At 46.0% G+C, this 18,867-nt stretch overlaps 1 protein-coding gene across 1 annotated transcript in view; it reads left to right on the top strand.

Annotated features, from left to right (window-relative positions):
- The window catches only part of LOC146788639 (putative cation-transporting ATPase 13A5), a 586,298-nt gene that overhangs the window by 318,588 nt on the left and 248,843 nt on the right, over positions 1-18,867 (top strand). Inside the window, exons 19-20 of the mRNA XM_085635842.1 lie at positions 3,069-3,232; positions 13,284-13,406. Coding sequence (XP_085491968.1) covers positions 3,069-3,232; positions 13,284-13,406 — 287 coding nt within the window. The remainder of the gene's footprint in view (positions 1-3,068; positions 3,233-13,283; positions 13,407-18,867) is intronic.

The raw sequence follows: 18,867 nt of genomic DNA, 5'->3' as shown, positions 1-18,867 counted from the left end.
GTGTGAACCCACGATTCGAGTCGGCACCGAAGTGAGAATTATCGAGTCCGTGGACACTCGGGCTCAGATCCTGCCGCGTCGGGAATTGAACCCTGGTCCCGGGTCTGACCTCTGCTTCAGGGTATGCCTCCTCTAACCAGTGAGCCACACTTCTCCACTCTCACTCAGAGACCCACTGAAAAATGCATGCACTCGCTCACAGAACCATTCAAAAACTCATGCACCCACTCATAGACCCACTTAAACAGTCACATACCCACTCACAGGCTCACTCAGACACTCATACACTCACTCACAGACTGACACATATTCATGGAGGCACTCACAAACCCACTGAGACACTCTTGCACCTACTCACAGACCCACTGAGACACTCACTCTGACACACATGCACCCACTCATACACCCACTCACTCGCGCACCCACTCACACACCCAGTGAACACCTATGTAGCCACTCCCAGGCTCACTCAGATACTTACACACCCACTCACACACAAATTAAGATACGCATTCACTCACATGCCCATTGAGACACTCATGCACTCACTTACACACTCAACCTCACAGGTTACAGGTAACAGTTAGGAAATAAAATGTAAAAACCTTACAAATTCACTTTAAACAACAAAAGTTTCAGGGACGTTAATGTTAGGAAATTTGATTTAAAAAACTGTAGAAATTCACAGAAAAAACAAAGGATGTTAAATTTGGCCTCGGATTACATTTATACAAAACCATAGAAATTCAGTACCTGAGCTAACTATAACTTACACCCCTGCAATGCTCTACTTATTAACCCTGGGCCGACAACTACGCTATGCTCGTGAAGTTTGTGTAGTTTGTGCTACTTCGCGCTACGCGAATTGCACTTATCACAGTGCAAAATCACGTAGCGTAGCTGGCATTTTTTGCTCGCTCGCAGTCCTCAATGTCAAGTTGGCGACCGCGAGCCTGGAAAATTAACCTCCCGGCGAGATTCTCAACGCGGGGATGTCAGGTTTCTCATTGCGAGTGGTCGCGTATGCTCGCGGCCGCTCGTGATGAGAAACTACCAGTCCGCTTTGAGAAAGCTGCCGCTCGAGTAAAAATCTACTCGAGCGGCAGAAAACGACCGCTTGCACTGTGCAAGATGCCATTTGCAATGATTGCACAGTGGGGACAAGAATCCGGCACTGTGCAATCATTGCGAACAGCGTACTACGCAGTTCGCGTAGCGCTACACGTATCTCGTGTAGTGCAAAGTGCACTTCGTGTAGCTACGCATAGCGCTACTACGCGAACTATGCCCAGGGTGACTACTTATGCAAGAGCAGTGAGCAGGCAGGACCGGGGCAGCCCTGGGCTCCTCCCACGGCCTCCAAGAAAAATAATGGTTTGGGCTGCCCCGGGGGTGTGGGGGGACTGGGGCTCTCCTTAAATCAAAATCAAATGCTGGCTCCTGGGCAGTCCCATGAAATGGGGCCACCTTCAAAGGCTGGTGGGTAACTGGGGCCCTGGGTGCCCCAGTGGTACCTGAACACCCATAAAAATACAAACAAAGGCAAAAGTGAATAATATTATCCACTTTTCCTTCAAGGGGAGGTCTGTTATGCCCTGCAGTGGCGATTGGCTTTTTTTTAGGGTGATGTCTCTCGAAGAGGCAGCAGCACCACCAACATTTTTCTTAATGTTGTAGGGTGTTGCAGGGAATTGTGCAGTCCCCACAGCAACATTAGAAAAAGAAACAATAAGTTCCTGGGTCATTTAATCCATGACACCAGGCGAACTTACTATATTTTTTTTGCATTTCCCAGGCTGGAGCTTTTGCTCTATATCTGAGAGAGCAGCATTTGCAAGGGGCTAGTTCTATGGCTGCATTTTATGTGGCCTGAAGGAATATAAAAAAGACAGAGGCCCTTTTGTGATTGTTTTTATAATTGCATTTGTGTGGGCTGAAAGATGTTAAAAAAATCGATATGTCTTTGTCCATTTACTTTCACATTTGTCAACCACCAAATGTATTAACAAATACTATGTAAAAAGAAAGGGTCACAGAATTTTGTTTTGATAGAACTTTATTAAACATTTTTAGTAATCGATATTAATAAGCATTGCATTTTGTTAATTATTAAAAAATACATTTGATTAAAATTATTCATTCTTTTAAAAAAGATGAGAGATATGCGTGATATATATATTGATATGCTCACCTCTTGATAATACCAATAATCTCACTTTCTCATTTTAGTGTTGAAGAAGGCCAAGGGTAGTGTAGAGTTGTCTGTTCAGAGGCCAGGAAGGACGTGCATTTGTGACAAACACACTTTTGACTAACGGACACTTTCACCTGACAAAGGGCTTGTCCCAAAATGCATTGGGATTCGTAATAAATGCATATATATAATGTATTATTAATGTGTGATGGTCCAACACGATGAATTTGAATACTCCAATTTAAATGAACAACGACTTTCATTACAAAGTACTGATGACTGCATGAGTATTATTTAATTGAAGAAATCACACTACTCCATCCAGGAGTGCAAAGTGGGGACGTTGTTCTTGTTTAAGACGATGCGAGTTGTGTGCTCAAAGTCTGGCACATGAGTCCAACCCCCTTTACGCATGGTCTTGGGCAGCCAAGGGTTGGCTTCATGTATGGTAATAAAATCTTACTTTATGTAAACAAAATCCCTTACAAATTCACTGAAAAAAATGAAGATTAAAGTGATGTTATAGTTAGGTGAAGATGTCACTTAAAACATGCCTTTTTTAAATGTACAAAACCACTAAAATTCACCAGTTATAGTTATCTCAAGTAACTATAACTCGTGCCCTAAGTTAACTATACATTGCGTCCGTGCCATGCACTGCTAATTACCCCACATATTACATCACTCATGACCTCTTATATGACATCTATGATAACATCACTGCAACATTTGCAATGAAATTACTGATGAGAAAACTGTGCATGGTGGGGGTGCCAATTTTCTACATTTATAACAAAAGTGTGACATACCTGAAGCCATCTTGATGGAATCAAAGCTTTAAAACTTAAAACATCCATCTACTCTTCCTTCACAGGTGACAATCTCCAGACCGCGCTTACTGTTGCCAAACACTCTGGGATGGTCTCAGAAAGAAGCAAGGCGATCCTGGTGGAAGCCAATGGACCAGAAGGGTCCACTCCCGCCTCCCTCACCTTTCAGTCCCAAGAGAATGATGGTTGCAATGGGCACCTGACCAAAGTAAATGTCTCCTCATGCTTTGGTTTGCTATTTGCATCATTTATTAGTTAAATGCTTATAGTCTTGTGTATACCTGATATGTTAACATATGCAAGATGAAGAGAAACAGAATTCACAATTGAAAAGAAAGGATTCTTTTAACCAAATGTTCAAGTACCCATAGCTACCAACACTAGGATTTAGGAGGCATCCAGAAAGCTTCTTCTTGGCCTGAAGCACTGTTCATTCTAGTCTTAGGAGCAGAGCCACCAAACCGGTTTAAATCCTCTGTGCCAATTAACCTTTTGGGTTAGTAGACTTTGACTACATTGCTAACTCATATGGCACTTGTATAGAAAGCCCCACCAAGACAGTTTTCATGACAACCTACCTGACTACCATTTTCTCAACTTCTTGCCATATAGGTTAGGGTCCAACTGGACTGCCCTGATAGGGGCCATGTTACATGTTTGCCTCTAAATACGGGTCTTTTAGAGTTTAAGAAAAAAACATGAGCGTTTATCTACGTCTCAGTGAAACAAGGGTATATCGAGTGGGGCAGGAGTATGTAGAAAGACTAGTTTCTATTATGAATATTCTTTGGGGCTCTGCCCCTGTGAGATATATCTATCTAACCACTTTCCTCTCAGTTGTTACATGTTTTAGTAGTTTCCAACCCCCTTGATACATTTGTAGGTGATCATTTCGTAGAGTGTTTTATTTCTATATACATAATCAGGCATTAAAGAGAATGGGGATATCAGTAAAGCTAAAATGTCAGAATACGGCAGAATACAAGTATTCCCCAAAGGTCCCCAAGACATGTAGCATCATTGCAGGAATCGGAAATGCTGCACCCAAATCTAGTAGCATTTTCCCATTTCCCTGTCCATTCTCATTTTGCCAGATTTGGCAATTGCTGGCCTTGCTGTATTCCTGCATTCTTTGAAATTACTAATTCATTTACAAATATCAAAGTGGGAATGTGTGGCTATCAGTTCCTAATATGAGATTAATTTAGAATAAAGACATTGAGAAGACATTTTGGAATTTGCATTGGATATTTCCACCAGGTATGAAAGCTCAATCTATTTACCAGGAGTAGTTAGAAAGGTCTCACCGAGGTTTCTGGGGACATTTGGATAAAGTTTATGACTACAATGAAATCAACCAAGGCTTTTCCCACTCATTTCAGGAGCCTTCAAAAGTAGCACTTTCCACAAACAGCGTCAGAACTCTTTGGTGAATTCCATGTTCCTCGCATTGTTTACGATTGACACATGTGCATGGATATGGTGTACATTTACGACAAGAGAATGTAACGCAAAAGTGCAATTACGCTTTACATCTTTTTAACTTTTTAAATATTTTATAATAACACCCAATTAGTCCAACTGGGACTGGATTTAACAAACTTTCTAAGGTGTCCCTGCCCTTGGAATCCCCCTTCCCTGTCCTCTGAGATGATCCACTCACACCCACACTTATGCCGTACTGCTGTAATGTTATGTCCGAGTCAATGTTTTTCCTAGAGTAAATATGTAAATTCATGAATTGTGAATTGACACTCATAACTGTGTATTTGTATGGATTGAGCCCTTGGAAAGAGATATAATTAAGTAATCTGTCATGAAACAATTTAGCCTTATAGCCTGCTGACGAGAGCTATACCGGTTGTTAAAGGCCCTGAACCCTAGTTATAGGCCTGAGCCATTTGTGAGGGCTTATAACTACGGAGAGGGCCCTTAACGACCAGTTTAGCCAAGGAAGAAGAGCTATAATGCTATTAGAAAATTTCACCTTATGAGGGTAGAATGAAATAAAAAGGGAGAAGCTTGAACACAAACAATGGAATGCTGGAGCTCCGAGCCGATACCAGTCATTATAACCCTGGAGCCGCTCTATTGTCTTCAATGGAGCACGCAATAGTCCCATGTTTGAATCTTATTTCAAGCTCTTAGCTGCTGATGTCTAAGGTTTAAGTTATAAACCCAAGCAGGAGTAGGAAGAACTTCAGCTTTCTGTGAATAATAAGCCATCTCAATGGATTCATAAAGTCCCCCGGGGACCCCTTCCCCTTTGTGATCATGTGCAAAAATATTTTTTATGAGCAGGCATTGGTCACAGGGACCACTACCTGCCCTTAAAAAATGAAACTGAAAAGTTTCATTTTTCTTTTTTGAATGCATCCCGTTTTCCTTTAAGGAAAACAGGCCTCATTTAAAAAAAAAATGATTTATTTAAAAAGCAGTCACAGACATGGTGGTCTGCTGAGCCCAACAGGCCACCATCCCTGGGAGTGCTAGCCATTCCCAATGGGGTCGCAAATTGTGCTTGCCTCATGAGGCATGCAATTTGTGACCCCATTGGGAATCGCAAACAGTGTCTGAGACACTGTTGCACATTCATTTTTGCAAGTGGCAAATTGAGTGTCGGAAATCAAGTCAATTTGCGACTCACAAAAGTGAATATTCATACATCTGACCCTAAGTCCCATATTGTGTTGCTGAGGCCTCAAATATGTCAGTTTAATTTGAGGTACCCATCACCCTGACCCATTCACACTTGTAATGTGAGTGTGGTCTTGTATATATGGGCACCTGCTTAGCAATGTGCTGCATTTAGAATTTAAAAAAGAAAAATCTTCTGCAAACCCTATATTTGCCAGAGAGTGGAGGCAGGGGCGGGTGATTCCAAAGGCCACACTTAGCAAGGTGACAGGGCAAGGCTAATACCAGACTACTCAGCGTACAACTGTGGACACAGACCTACAGACAGCAGAAATGTTACTATTGATGTTGATGTACGAAATGATATGTGTAGGTATAAAAACGAAATGTAATCACTGTCATTGAAATGCCCCGATATGACCTCTCCATAAAACCCAAGTAAGAAATACATGGTGAGGCATGCCCTGTGCCCTAGGTCCGAGGCTACTGACTGACAGATCACAGGTGGGGTGGCACGTAACCAGCAGGACAAACGTGTGAACAGGAAAAACCCAGATTAGTCCCACTGATAGTCAGCGACTCCACAGTGGTCCTGTGAGATGCCCCCACTAAAACGCACATGCCCAGAGGGGTGAGTGTTTCCAAAATACCATAAATCGAGATGCCACATGAAGTAAGGACACAGCACACACTTCACATGCAGTGATCATGCACTCTCCATGCGGGACATCCGGACACGTTACCCACTGGCCCTCATTGTGTCCACAACAATATTGTTCCTAACTTCAAGTGGCATCTAGCTTTATGGTGCTTTCGGAACACGCACACCCCTCAGATCATATGTGCTTTATTGGGGCCAATCTCACACAGTTCTTGCATTTTTTAGGATATATTGGATAAAGAAGCAGCCAAACTCAAACTGAAAAAAGAGTTTTCAAGCCGAGTTTCACTCTTTGACATTCAATTGCAGTTAGTTACTAACACTTAATATTTAGGATGCTAGCCAGGAAAAGTGGACTCCTCAGATGGAAAAAAAGCTGGTTCCTTAAAAATACGTCCCATATTTTGGCAATTTATAGATTTAAGATGCAGGGAGGCCCCTTATCCATGTCATTAGTTACTGCTGAAGCAAAATGAGAATTGGTGCCCTCCTTGAAGCTGTGGTCCAGGGCATGACTAGAACAAATTCACTGCAAATTACGAAAAATGTATTTAAAAGCAGCCTGCGAGGCAGGGCTGGCTTTTAAAAGGACAGCAGGCACCAGAGTAGCACACACTCCAATGCAGGAAATCTACTGGGCCTCTAAACTTCCCTATTATATACTGGGGACTTAGAGGAGGTTTGAATCCTCCTTGCCTTGTTATATTCTAGGGACTCAAAGGGGTCCGTCATTGCCAATTGGTATTATACTAAATTACGATGTGATTTTAACACAGAGCATAGGCACTGGGTCTGAGTCTGGCTAGCAGAGCCCAGGGCACAATCACAGTCAGAAAACCAGCCTCAAGTGGACAAAAGCGGGACAAAAAGTGGGGGGTCACTGCAACACATCAAGTATTTTATGGACATATACGCATTCTTGCATTGTTTGCAGAAAAAGGTTGTGTGTTTACTTTAAAACATTCTTATTGTATATTTTATCTTGTATTTTTGTAATATTTGAGACATCACATTTTTATTGGCTACTTAACCTGCATTTTATGACTTCATTTCAACAAGGAATATATTTTCTGACTGAGATGGGTGCATAAACGCGCCACATGTGTGCATTCGCACTTTGAAAATTGTTTGCTTCTCCGCAAGTGAAATATTTTTACACCACCACTAAATTTAAGTCCTATCTCCCATTTCACACCCCAAAGCTAGATGCAAGCCTGCCCTAGACACAAATATATGTGCACAAGAGGGAAATAATCTACCAATGGTTTGTATATGTGGAGTTTTCTTAATTTGCGGTAAGCATACGAGAAGCCTTTGTGCAATAACGCCCACTTTTGCTGGTTTTGTATCTGCCTGCCAATGGGTTGTTTTGAAACAAGCAGAATGCCATGTACTGTAATAATTCCTCATTACCTCCATGACCTCCCTGGTCCTTGTCCCCTTCATCACAAGTGAGGTGAACCCACATCGGTGACAGAAAAAGAACAGAAGAATGCTAGTAGGGCCCTTCTCCAAAAGGCTGGAAACTATTTAGGCAATACTTATACTTACCCAGCATTTTTCTGTCTTGTCTGATGAAGAGGACAAGAGAGGGTGGCTCCTGCAGGGCTCAAACTGCCATAATAATATTTTTGAGAGGCCTTCATTCCAGCTGGGCGGGATGTTGGCCGGTGTTGGTGAAGTGTGTGTCTCCTTATCTGCTGGACTTGGAGGTTGCCACGGGGTGAAGGTTGCCGACATTGCTCCTTCCCAGTTTCCGTATGTGCTTGTGCGGGCATGAGAGCCAGTGTGTATCCATATGCCAGTGGTCATTTCTCTCGCCGTCTTTAGAAACAAAGGGATAAATTGATCTACATTCGAGCAAAGTCCACATAGCGGTCTTTCTTTGTTGTAGTTCTCTTCCTCTGATTCTTCAGCCTCCCCCACCTTCAAAATGGTGTACAGAAAGTGAGGGGGCGAAGTGGAAATTCTTGATCAGGGAGAATTTATTGGACCTTGCTCCTGATAAATGGCAATTGCCTGATCTACAGCTGCGGCTTCAGCTGCCTCTGACTCAGATGATGAGGTTCCTGGTGCAGAGGATTATATAGTGAAATACATTTTGAAGGACTTGTTACCTGATTTGCTATCCCATGTGACAAGCAATATGGGATTTCTGGAGGAGGAGATGCCAGAGACTTTCTCCAGGTTGCTGCTCAGACAATTTCAGAGTTCTGCACCTGTGGACCTGCCAGTCCATCGTAACGTTATGGAGGTTGCAAAATGCGAGTGGAAGGACCAAGACAAAATTATTCTGCCTTACTTTAGGGACATACGATATCCCCTACAGGATATGCAGCAGCCCTTGCCAGATTTCATACCTATTGATACATTTGTGCTAAGTTTGGTGGGGAGAACTTCTCTAACGGAAGATGCTATCATCAAGGACTCAACATATAAAAATATTGATTCTCCATTAAGGAAGGTGTATTCAGGTTCTCACTTGGCCCTTCGGGCAGAAATCTATGGAACCTATGTGACCCAGTCACTGATTTCAGACATAAAACAGCTGTTTTGTTCGCTGGAAGATTCCTCAGATTGTTCATGGCTGCTGGATTGCATCGAGAAGCATGTGGAATGCATGACATGTCAGACAATGCCTTTGATGCAGTGCGAGCTACAGTCTTGTCGGTGGTGTTGCATTGCAACTAAAAGGAATCTGGTGCTCAAGGACTGGTGCATGGGTTTGGCCCAGGATGCTTTTCCTCTCGTTTTGCCTTTACAAGGTACAAAGCTATTTGGTGCAGAGTTAGAGGAGAAAATTCATAATCTCTTTAAGGACAAGAAACATTCTTTGTCTTTGAAGCAAATGACACCAGAGAAACAGCTCCGGAAGCACAAATCACCATTTCACCAGCCTTAAGTTAGGCAAATGCAACATTCCCAAGGGAGATTCCAGTCACATAAAGGAGGTGATAAGAAGTCCAAGTTCCACCCAAATCAAAGGTCCTGACTAGGTGCTGGGGGGACTGGGGTATGCGGTTGGAGGCAGGTTCAGCACTTTCAGGTGGAGTGGGAGTCATCTACTTCTGATGAATGGGTTCTTCAAATTCTAGAGTTTGTCTCTGTACTTGTGCACTCAAGGGTGAAACCGACACCATAGGTTGCCAAATAGGTGAAGCAAAAGCACTCAGTCAAGGAATCAGGACTCTTCGACAGAGGAGGCTATTATACAAGTTCCTCTGAAGGACGGTGGAAAAGGCTTTTATTCAATTGTCTTTCTTGTAGAGAAGACCACTGGAGGATTGTGTCTAGTGCTGAATCTGGAGGTCCTCAACAAGTATGTGCACACTCTGCCCTTCAATATAGAGACTCTGCAGAGGATAATTCTGCTGGTTGTCACCTCACGTTCACATTGATCTCCAGGACGCCTATTACCATTTTCGGAACCATCCGGATCACCAGAGGTTTCTGAGATTTTGCATCAGGAAGAGACACTTCCAGGTCGGGGTGTTGCCCTTCGGGCTGAAGTCAGTACCCAGAGTTTTACAAAGGTGGTAGTTCCATTGACTGTATCTCTTCATCTAAAGGGGTCTGCATTTATCCCTACTTGGACGACTGACTCTTGCTTACTCCTTCCAAACACTCAGTTGCTTGGAGATTTGGATTTTGAAACTATATCTATGAGGCCTCGCAAAGCCACTTTGCGTGGCTTTAAATGGCCTTATAGATATGGAGTAAGACAAGGCAGCACAATTCACTGCTGGTCTTACTCTGGACTAGGGAGCATTCCATGGCCATTGGGGTGGGTGTTCCCCTGCCACACCCATTGCTTTTGATGCTTCCCCAGATTTGCAAGAACATGTAGACCTGGGGATGTGCCAAAACCTTACGCCTCCTAAGGTGAGGTGTAACGAGAAAAAAACATTATTTTTCCTAATTTATTCTTCTTTCTATGTGTGCTGCAGAATGAGGAACAACATAGACTTCCTTCACTTCCTGCACTTAAAAATCTGGTTGACAGCACTGGCACCCTTGCATCATTGTGCAAGAGTGCCTGCATTGGTGCATTGGTGCTTCACTGGTGAAACGATGCCAGTGCAGGGGGAATGGAGAGGAATGCACTGTATTGGAAAAATATGGTGCAGTCCTGCCCTTTCAGGTTGATGTAGGGAAGTGCAGCAAAGTGACCTATGCCAAATTCCTATAAATGTGATCCTTAGTGTGCTCTCGAGTCCAGGCACATGGGTTTTATCTCATTAACACCCACGACCAATTTGACTTTCATAAGGGCCAGGTTTCGCACCTATCTTAACAAGGACTTTGTTGGATTCTAGGGTGGCCACTTTGAAGTCACTGACCCTGCAGGTGATGGGCAGCTAGTCTCTTCCAGTGCCCCATTGTTGAGGCTGCAGGGACACATGGTGACTGCAGTCTTTATGGACCCTTGGGACCGGTTTAATTTCCACCCACTGGGGCCACATCTGCATTCCTGTTGGGATACGACTTTTTGGAACTTCAAAGTCAGGATCCAGGTGTCCGAGGAGATTAGAAAAGAGTTGGTGCGTTGGACTTTGATTCTCTGACCATGGATGTAGATTGTCAGCCAGAGCCCCTTCAGGTTCTCACAACACATGCCAGTCCTTGTGGATGGGGGTCCACTCTAGATTCCAGATGTCTTCAGGTGTAGTGGTCTCTGCAGGAGAGCAGGCATTCTTCCAACTGGAGGGAACTCATGGCTGATTACATGACAGTGATGGGGTTCCAGAACTATCTGGAGGACTGCAACCTGGTGGTCTCTTACCTCATTAGTGTATGGCTCAAGCAGGTGCTATCTTTGACCTATTCTTTGTCAGGGACTCCTATCCCAGATGGGATTCAGGGTAGGGCCACCTGGGGAGTTTATTCCACCGGACTAAATTGAAAGGAGTTTCCATTTCAGAAGTTTGTCATGCTGCCACCTGGGCAACTGCCTAAACTTTTAGTAAAAATTACTGATTGCAGAATGTGTTACATGAGGATGTTAACTTTGGTATGGGGGTATCGAACTCCCTGGTTTCTTAATGAGTGAATCTTCCACTGTTGAATAAATCACGGTGGGGTGCCGCAGTTGCTTTTTGGTCTCTCTTTGATTTCTTCCATTACATATGAAGGCCGTGGTAGGCTGCTTCTGTATTCCTCACGTGTGATCAAGGGGGCGAGGACAAGGGGGACCTGTGGGTAATGGTTCATTACTTACCTGTAATGTTTAATATTGCTGGTCCTGTTGTCCTCGTCCCATTCATCATGCCCCTCCAGACTGACGGTCTTCATATGTTGTGGCTTGGTAGTTCAGGAGGAATGCTGGGGAAGTATTGCTCATATAGGCTCTAGCCTTTTCGGGATGGGCAATACTAGCATGCTTCTGTTCTTTTTTCTGTCTGGCGAGGTTTGTTCTCCTCACTTATGATGAATGGAACAAGGACAACAGGACCAGGAGTGATGAAGACCACTGGTAAGTGATGAACCATTCCCATCAGTGAGGAAGGAGTAGTATGAGGAATGCTTATGAGGTCCACCACTGTCAGAAGTCTGTCAAGGTAAACAGCCAATGGTAAGTGCATTCAGTTAATTACACTGCCTGGCCCCTGAAAGTGCTTGAAAAAAGTGCCACAGCAAGGGAGCATGTGTGTAGCACCGACCTGCTGAAGGGCGTAAAGGATGCTACAAGCAAGAGCTGCCTTCCAAGGGGAAAGATGTTTTAAACCCCATCGTCAGGGGAGCCTGGAAATATAATTACATTCATGCAAATTTCGTTGGTAACTTCAATGTATGGCTAGTGACTGTCCTCCTGAAAGCAACTGGTTTGGGCTTAGAGCCTTTTTACTCATGGAGTAAGCCTAATTCTGCACCCCGGGGTAAAAAAAATAGGCAAGTATTCTCTTGTTTAGAAATTCTAGGTAAATTTTCCCACCCTATTTGTGAACACCCAATAACTTACCACATTTAGGGCCTTATTTCTCCAGTAGTTGTGCTGCTCTTGCACTCGCACTTGCAAGTGTGATGCATCTACTAAGTTTGATTTATCAAGCTACGCAAGATCACCTTGTGTGGTCCTGAGTGGCTTGATAAATCTGGAGTAACACAACACAGTGCAAATCATTGTGTTGCATTACTCTGCAACAGGGAGGCATTCCATCGGTGGCACCTGGGGGTTCCCATGCAACACCCATGGATTTTGGTGCATTCACAGATTTGCCATAAGTGTTAGACCTGGAAATGCACAAAAACTGCTACACCTAACAAGGTGAGACATATCCAGGAAAAATAACTGTATTTCTCCTTGTTAGTTCCTGTTTCTTTGTGTGCTGTATTCTGTAGCACACATAGAAAGAGGAACGTGCCTCAGAGGATTGTTTTTGTGCAGGAAGCTGCCCCTTCTTGCTCAAAAACAATCCTCCTTACAATGTAGGCACCCTTGCACCATGGCACTAGTGGGTGCCTGTGGTGGTTGTCAGCAGCACATTGTGCGCCAGCGCAGGGGGAAGGGACAGTAATGCACCGTATAATGTTAGATACAGTGCAGTCCTGCCCTTTCCCTGTCATGCAGCTCAGCAAGGTGGCTTGCTGCACTGGGTGCCTATTTGATAAATATCTCTCAGTCTGTCGATCAATCCTAAATAACGGTATTGAAACAGATTTACGTGCAGAATTAATTTTGCAGAGTGAGCCCTTTGTATGATACAAGCTTTATGAAATAAACCTGGATTCCTCCCATCGGTGCAAGTGCAGCTGTGTTTATCACAGAAATGGGTGTTTGAGGCATGTGCAGTTCCCAGACAAGCAGCTGGGAGAGTGAATGAAGTGACGAGTGTGGTGAGAGAATCCTTCTTGACTATATAATACCTGAGTGAAGGTAATTTATAGTTGGACCTGATTTGTTTCAACAAAATATAAAAATATCTCTTCATAGATTTGAAACTACCGCTTGCTTTGTTAACAGGACATATTCCTCATGATGGATGAAAAACCCACCCCCAAACATGCAGAGAGTGAATTCTATTTTGCCATGAGTGGGAAATCCTATCAGGTCATAGTGCAGCATTTCTACAGCATGCTCCCAAAAGTAAGTGTTGAATATATGGCAGAGTACATTGATGTGTCTTTTGTTTAGAATCATTTGTGGAATAGATCATGCATTTTTCATTGTGAAGATCTGTGTTTCTAAAATTAGAAAACATGCAGCTGTGGAGAAATTTAAAAAAAATGTATTAATAAATACACTAACATTCAAGTTTGTTACTGAAAAGTGCATTTAAATGTGATGTCACTTTGCCTCAATGGAGAACAGGAGAAAGAATATAAGGTTAGCCAAGTAAGAAGTGCAGACAGATAGCCAGAGGCTATTGAGTCACTACTCGTCCCCATCGTCAGATTACCTATTTTATGGTCCCAGTAATCTGAGAGATGCTCAGAGGGTTGGGGTGTAGCGAGGTTAGGAAAGCCATCCAGTGTATATTCCTTGTGGTGGCTCTGCCGTTCAGTGTACATTCCCTGGGATAGCTCTGCCATGCAGTGTCCATTCCCTGAGGAAGATCTGCCATCAAGTGTACATTCCCTGGGATAGCTCTGCCATGCAGTGTACATTCCCTGAGTAGCTCTGTCATGTAGTGTCCATTCACTGGGGTAGTTCTGCGTACAGTGTGCAGTCACTGGGGTAGTTCTGCTGTGCAGTGTCCATTCCCTTGGGTAGCTCTGCCATGCAGTGCCATTCCCTGGGGTAGGTCTGCCGTGCAGTGACCATTCCCTGGGGTAGTTCTGCGTACAGTGTGCATTCACTGGGGTAGTTCTGCTGTGCAGTGTCCATTCTCTGTGGTGCCTCTGCCATGCAGTGTACATTCCCTGGGATAGCTCTGCCATGCAGTGTCCATTCCCTGGGGTAAGTCTGCTGAGCAGTGTCCATTCCCTGGGATAGTTCTGACATGCAGTGTCCATTCCCTGGGGTAAATCTGCCGTGCAGTGTCCATTCCCTGTGGTAGGTCTGCTGTGCAGTCTCTATTCCCTGGGGTAGTTATGCGTACAGAGTGCATTCACTGGGGTAGATCTGCTGTGCAGTGTCCATTCTATGTGGTGCCTCTGCCATGCAGTGTACATTCCCTGTGGTAGCTCTGCTGTGCAGTGTAAATTCCCTTGGGTAGCTCTGCCGTGCAGTGCCATTCCCTGTGGTAGCTCTGCTGTGCAGTGTCCATTCCCTGGGGTATCTCTGCTGTGCAGTGTCTATTCCCTGGGCTAGCTCTGTTGTGCAGTGCCCATTCCCAGAGGTAGCTCTGTTCTACAGTGACCATTCACTTGGGCAGCTCAGCTGTGCAGTGTACATTCCCTGGAGTAGCTTTGCAGTGTAGTGTCCATTCCCTGAAGTAAGTCTGCCATCGAGTTTATATTCCTTGTGGTGGCTCTGCCATTCAGTGTACATTCCCCGGGATAGCTTTGCCATACAGTGTCCAATCCTTGGGGTAGATCTGCCATCAAGTGTACATTCCCTGGGATAGCTCTGCCATGCAGTGTACATTCCCTGAGTAGCTCTGTCATGCAGTGTCCATTCTCTGGGCTAGCTCTGTCGTGCAGTGTCCATTCCCTGGGCTAGTCCTGCGTACAGTGTGCATTCATTGGAGTAGTTCTGCTATGCAGTGTCCATACTCTGTGGTGCCTCTGCCATGCAATGTACATTCCCTGTGATAGCTCTGCCGTGCAGTGTCTGTGCCATTCCCTGCGGTAGCTCTGCTGTGCAGTGTCCATTCCCTGGGGTATCTCTGCTGTGCAGTGTCCATTCCCTGGGGTAGCTGTTGTGCAGTGTCCATTCCCTGGGATAGCTCCATTGTACAGTGGCCATTCCCTGGGGTATCTCTGCTGTGCAGGGTAAATTCCCTGGGGTAGTTCTATAGAGTAGTGTCCATTCCCTGCTGTAAGTCTGCCATCCAGTGTATATTCTTTGTGGTGGCTTTGGCCTTCAGTGTACATTCGCTGGGATAGCTCTGCCATGCAGTGTCCATTCCCTGGGGTAGATTTGCCATCAAGTGTACATTCCCTGGGATGACTCTGCCATGCAGTGTCCATTCCCTGGGGTAGATCTGCCATCAAGTGTACATTCCCTGGGATAGCTCTGCAATGCAGTGTACATTCCCTGAGTAGCTCTGTCATGCAGTGTCCTTACCCTGGGATAGCTCTGCCATCCAGTGTACATTCCCTGTGGTAGCTCTGCCATGCACTCTCCATTCCCTGGGATAGCTCTGCCATCCAGTGTACATTCCCTGGGTAGATCTGCCATCAAGTGTACAGTCCCTGGGATAGCTCTGCCATGCTGTGTACATTTCCTGAGTAGCTCTGTCATGCAGTGTCCATTCCCTGGGATAGATCTGCCATCAAGTGTACATTCCCTGGAATAGGTCTGCCATGCAGTGTACATTCCCTGAGTAGCTCTCTCATGCAGTGTCCATTCCCTGGAGTAGCTCTACCAAGCAGTTTCCATTCCCTGGGGTAGAGCTGCCATCAAATGTACATTCCCTGAGATAGCTCTGCCATGCAGTGTTCATTTCCCTGAGTAGCTCTGTCATGCAGTGTCCATCTCCTGGGATAGATCTGCCATCTAGTGTACATTCCCTGTGACAGCTCTGCCATGCAGTCTCCATTCCCAGGGGTAGTTCTGCATGCAGTGTGCATTCCCTGTGGGAGCTCTGCTGTGCAGTGTCCGTTCCCTGGGGTGTCAATGCTGTGCAGTGTACATTCTGTGTGGTAGCTCTGCAATGCAGTGTCCATTCCCTGTGGTAACTCTGCCGTGCAGTGTCTATTACCTGGGGTAGGTCTGCTGAGCAGGGTCCATTCCCTGGTGTAGTTCTGCTGTGCAGTGTCCATTCCCTGGGGTAGATCTGCCGTGCAGTGTCTATTCCCTGGGGTAGTTCTGAGCACAGTGTGTATTCACTGGGGTAGTTATGCTGTGCAGTGTCCATTCTATGTGGTGCGCTGCCATGCAGTGTCCATTCTATGTGGTGCCTCTGTAATGCAGTGTACATTCCCTGTGGTAGCTCTGCTGTGCAGGGTGAATTCCCTTGGGTAGCTCTGCCGTGCAGTGCCATTCCCTGTGGTAGCTCTGCTGTGCAGTGTAAATTCCCTTGGGTAGCTCTGCCGTGCAGTGCCATTCCCTGTGGTAGCTCTGTTGTGCAGTGCCCATTCCCTGGGGTAGTTCTGTTGTACAGTGACCATTCCCAGGGGTATCTCCGCTGTGCAGTGTACATTCCCTGGGGTAGCTCTGCAGTGCAGTGTCCATTCCCTGGAGTAAGTCTGGCATCCAGTGTATATTCCTTGTTTTGGCTCTGCCGTTCAGTGTACATTCCCTGGGATAGCTGTGCCATGCAGTGTCCATTCCTTGGGGTAGATCTGCAATCAAGTGTACATTGCCTGGGATAACTCTGCCATGCAGTGTACATTCCCTGAGTAGCTCTGTCATGCAGTGTCCATTCCCTGGGATAGCTCTGCCGTGCAGTGTCCATTCCCTGGGCTAGTTCTGCGTACAGTGTGCATTCATTGGGGTAGTTCTGTTGTGCAGTGTCCCTTCTCTGGGATAGCTCTGTTGTACAGTGGCCATTCCCTGGGGTATCTCTGCTGTGCAAGGTAAATTCCCTGGGGTAGCTCTATAGAGTAGTGTCCATTCCCTGCTGTAAGTCTGCCATCCAGTGTATATTCTTTGTGGTGGCTCTGGCCTTCAGTGTACATTCCCTGGGATAGTTTGCCATACAGTGTCCATTCCCTGGAGTAGATCTGCCATCAAGTGTACATTCCCAGGGATAACTCTGCCATGCAGTGTACATTCCCTGAGCAGCTCTGTCATGCAGTGTCCATTCCCTGGCATAGCTCTGCCATGCGGTGTCCATTCACTGGGATAGCTCTGCCATGCAGTGTCCATTCCCTGGGATAGATCTGCCATCAAGTGTACATTCCCTGGGATAGTTCTGCCATGCAGTGTACATTCCCTGAGTAGCTCTGTCATGCAGTGTCCATTCCCTGGGATAGCTCTGCCATGCAGTGTCCATTCCCTGAGTAGCTCTGTCATGCAGTGTCCATTCCCTGGGATATATCTGCCATCCAGTGCACATTCCCTGTGGTAGCTCCGCCATGCAGTGTCCATTCCCAGGGGTAGTTCTGCGTGCAGTGTCCATTCCCTGGGGTATCGGTGCTGTGCAGTGTACATTCCCTGTGGTAGCTCTGCCATGCAGTGTACATTCCCTGTGGTAGCTCTGCCGTGCAGTGTCCATTCCCTTTGGTAGCTCTGCTGTGCAGTGCCATTCCCTGGGGTAGGTCCGCCGTGCAGTGTCAATTCCCTGGGGTAGTTCTGCGTACAGTGTGCATTCACTGGGGTAGTTCTGCTGTGCAGTGTCCATTCTCTGTGGTGCCTCTCCCAAGCAGTGTACATTCCCTTTGGTAGCTCTGCCGTGCTGTGTCCATTCCCTTGGGTAGCTCTGCCATGCATTGCCATTCCCTGTGATAGCTCTGCTGTGCAGTGTCCCTTCCCCGGGGTATCTCTGCTGTGCAGTGTCCATTCCCTGGGGTAGCTCTGTTGTGCAGTGTCAATTCCCTGCAGCATCTCTGTTGTACAGTGGCCATTCCCTGGGGTATCTCTGATGTGCAGTGTACATTCCCTGGGGTAGTTCTGCAGTGTTGTGTCCATTCCCAGGGGCAAGTCTGCCATCCAGTGTAGATTCTTTGTGGTGGCTCTGCCATTCAGTGTACATTCCCTGGGATAGCTCTGCCATGCAGTGTTCATTCCCTGGGTAGATGTGCCATTAAGTGTACATTCCCGGGGAAAACTCTGCCATGCAGTGTACATTCCATGAGTAGCTCTGTCATGCAGTGTCCAGTCACTGGGATAGCTCTGCTGTGCAGTGTCCATTCCCTGGGGTATCTCTGTTGTGCAGTGTCCATTCCCTGGGGTAGTTCTATGGTACAGTGGTCATTCCCTGGGTATCCCTGCTGTGCAGTGTACATTCCCTTGGGTAGCTCTGCAGTGTAGTGTCCATTCCCTGGGATAAGTCTGCTATCCAGTGTATATTCTTAGTGGTGGCTCTGCCGTTCAGTGTACATTCCCTGGGGTAGCTCTGCCATCAAGTGTACATTCCCTGTGATAGCTCTGCCATGCAGTGTACATTCTCTGTGGTAGCTATGCCATCCAGTGTACAATCCCTGTGGTAGCTCTGCCATGCAGTGCCATTCCCTGGTGTAGCTCTGCTGTGCAGTGTTCATTCCCTGGGGTACCTCTGCCGTGCGGTGTCCATTCCATGTGGTAGTTCTGCCATGCAGTGTCCATTCCCTGGTGTAGCTCTGCTGTGCAGTGTTCATTCCCTGGGGTAGCTCTGCCGTGTGGTGTCCATTCCCTGTGGTAGTTCTGCCATGCAGTGTCCATTCCCAGGGGTAGCTCTGCCGTGCAGTGTCCATTCCCCGTTGTATTTCTGCCATGCAGTGTCCATTCACTGTGGTGGCTCTGCCACCCAGTGTCCATTCCCTTGTGTTGCTCTGCTGTACAGTGTTCATTCCCTGTG

Source organism: Triturus cristatus, chromosome 11 (genome assembly GCF_964204655.1).
Source record: "Triturus cristatus chromosome 11, aTriCri1.1, whole genome shotgun sequence".
NCBI classification, from domain to species: Eukaryota; Metazoa; Chordata; class Amphibia; order Caudata; family Salamandridae; genus Triturus; species Triturus cristatus.
Note: the sequence above shows the minus strand (reverse complement) of the source record. Positions and strands in the feature narration are given on the sequence as shown.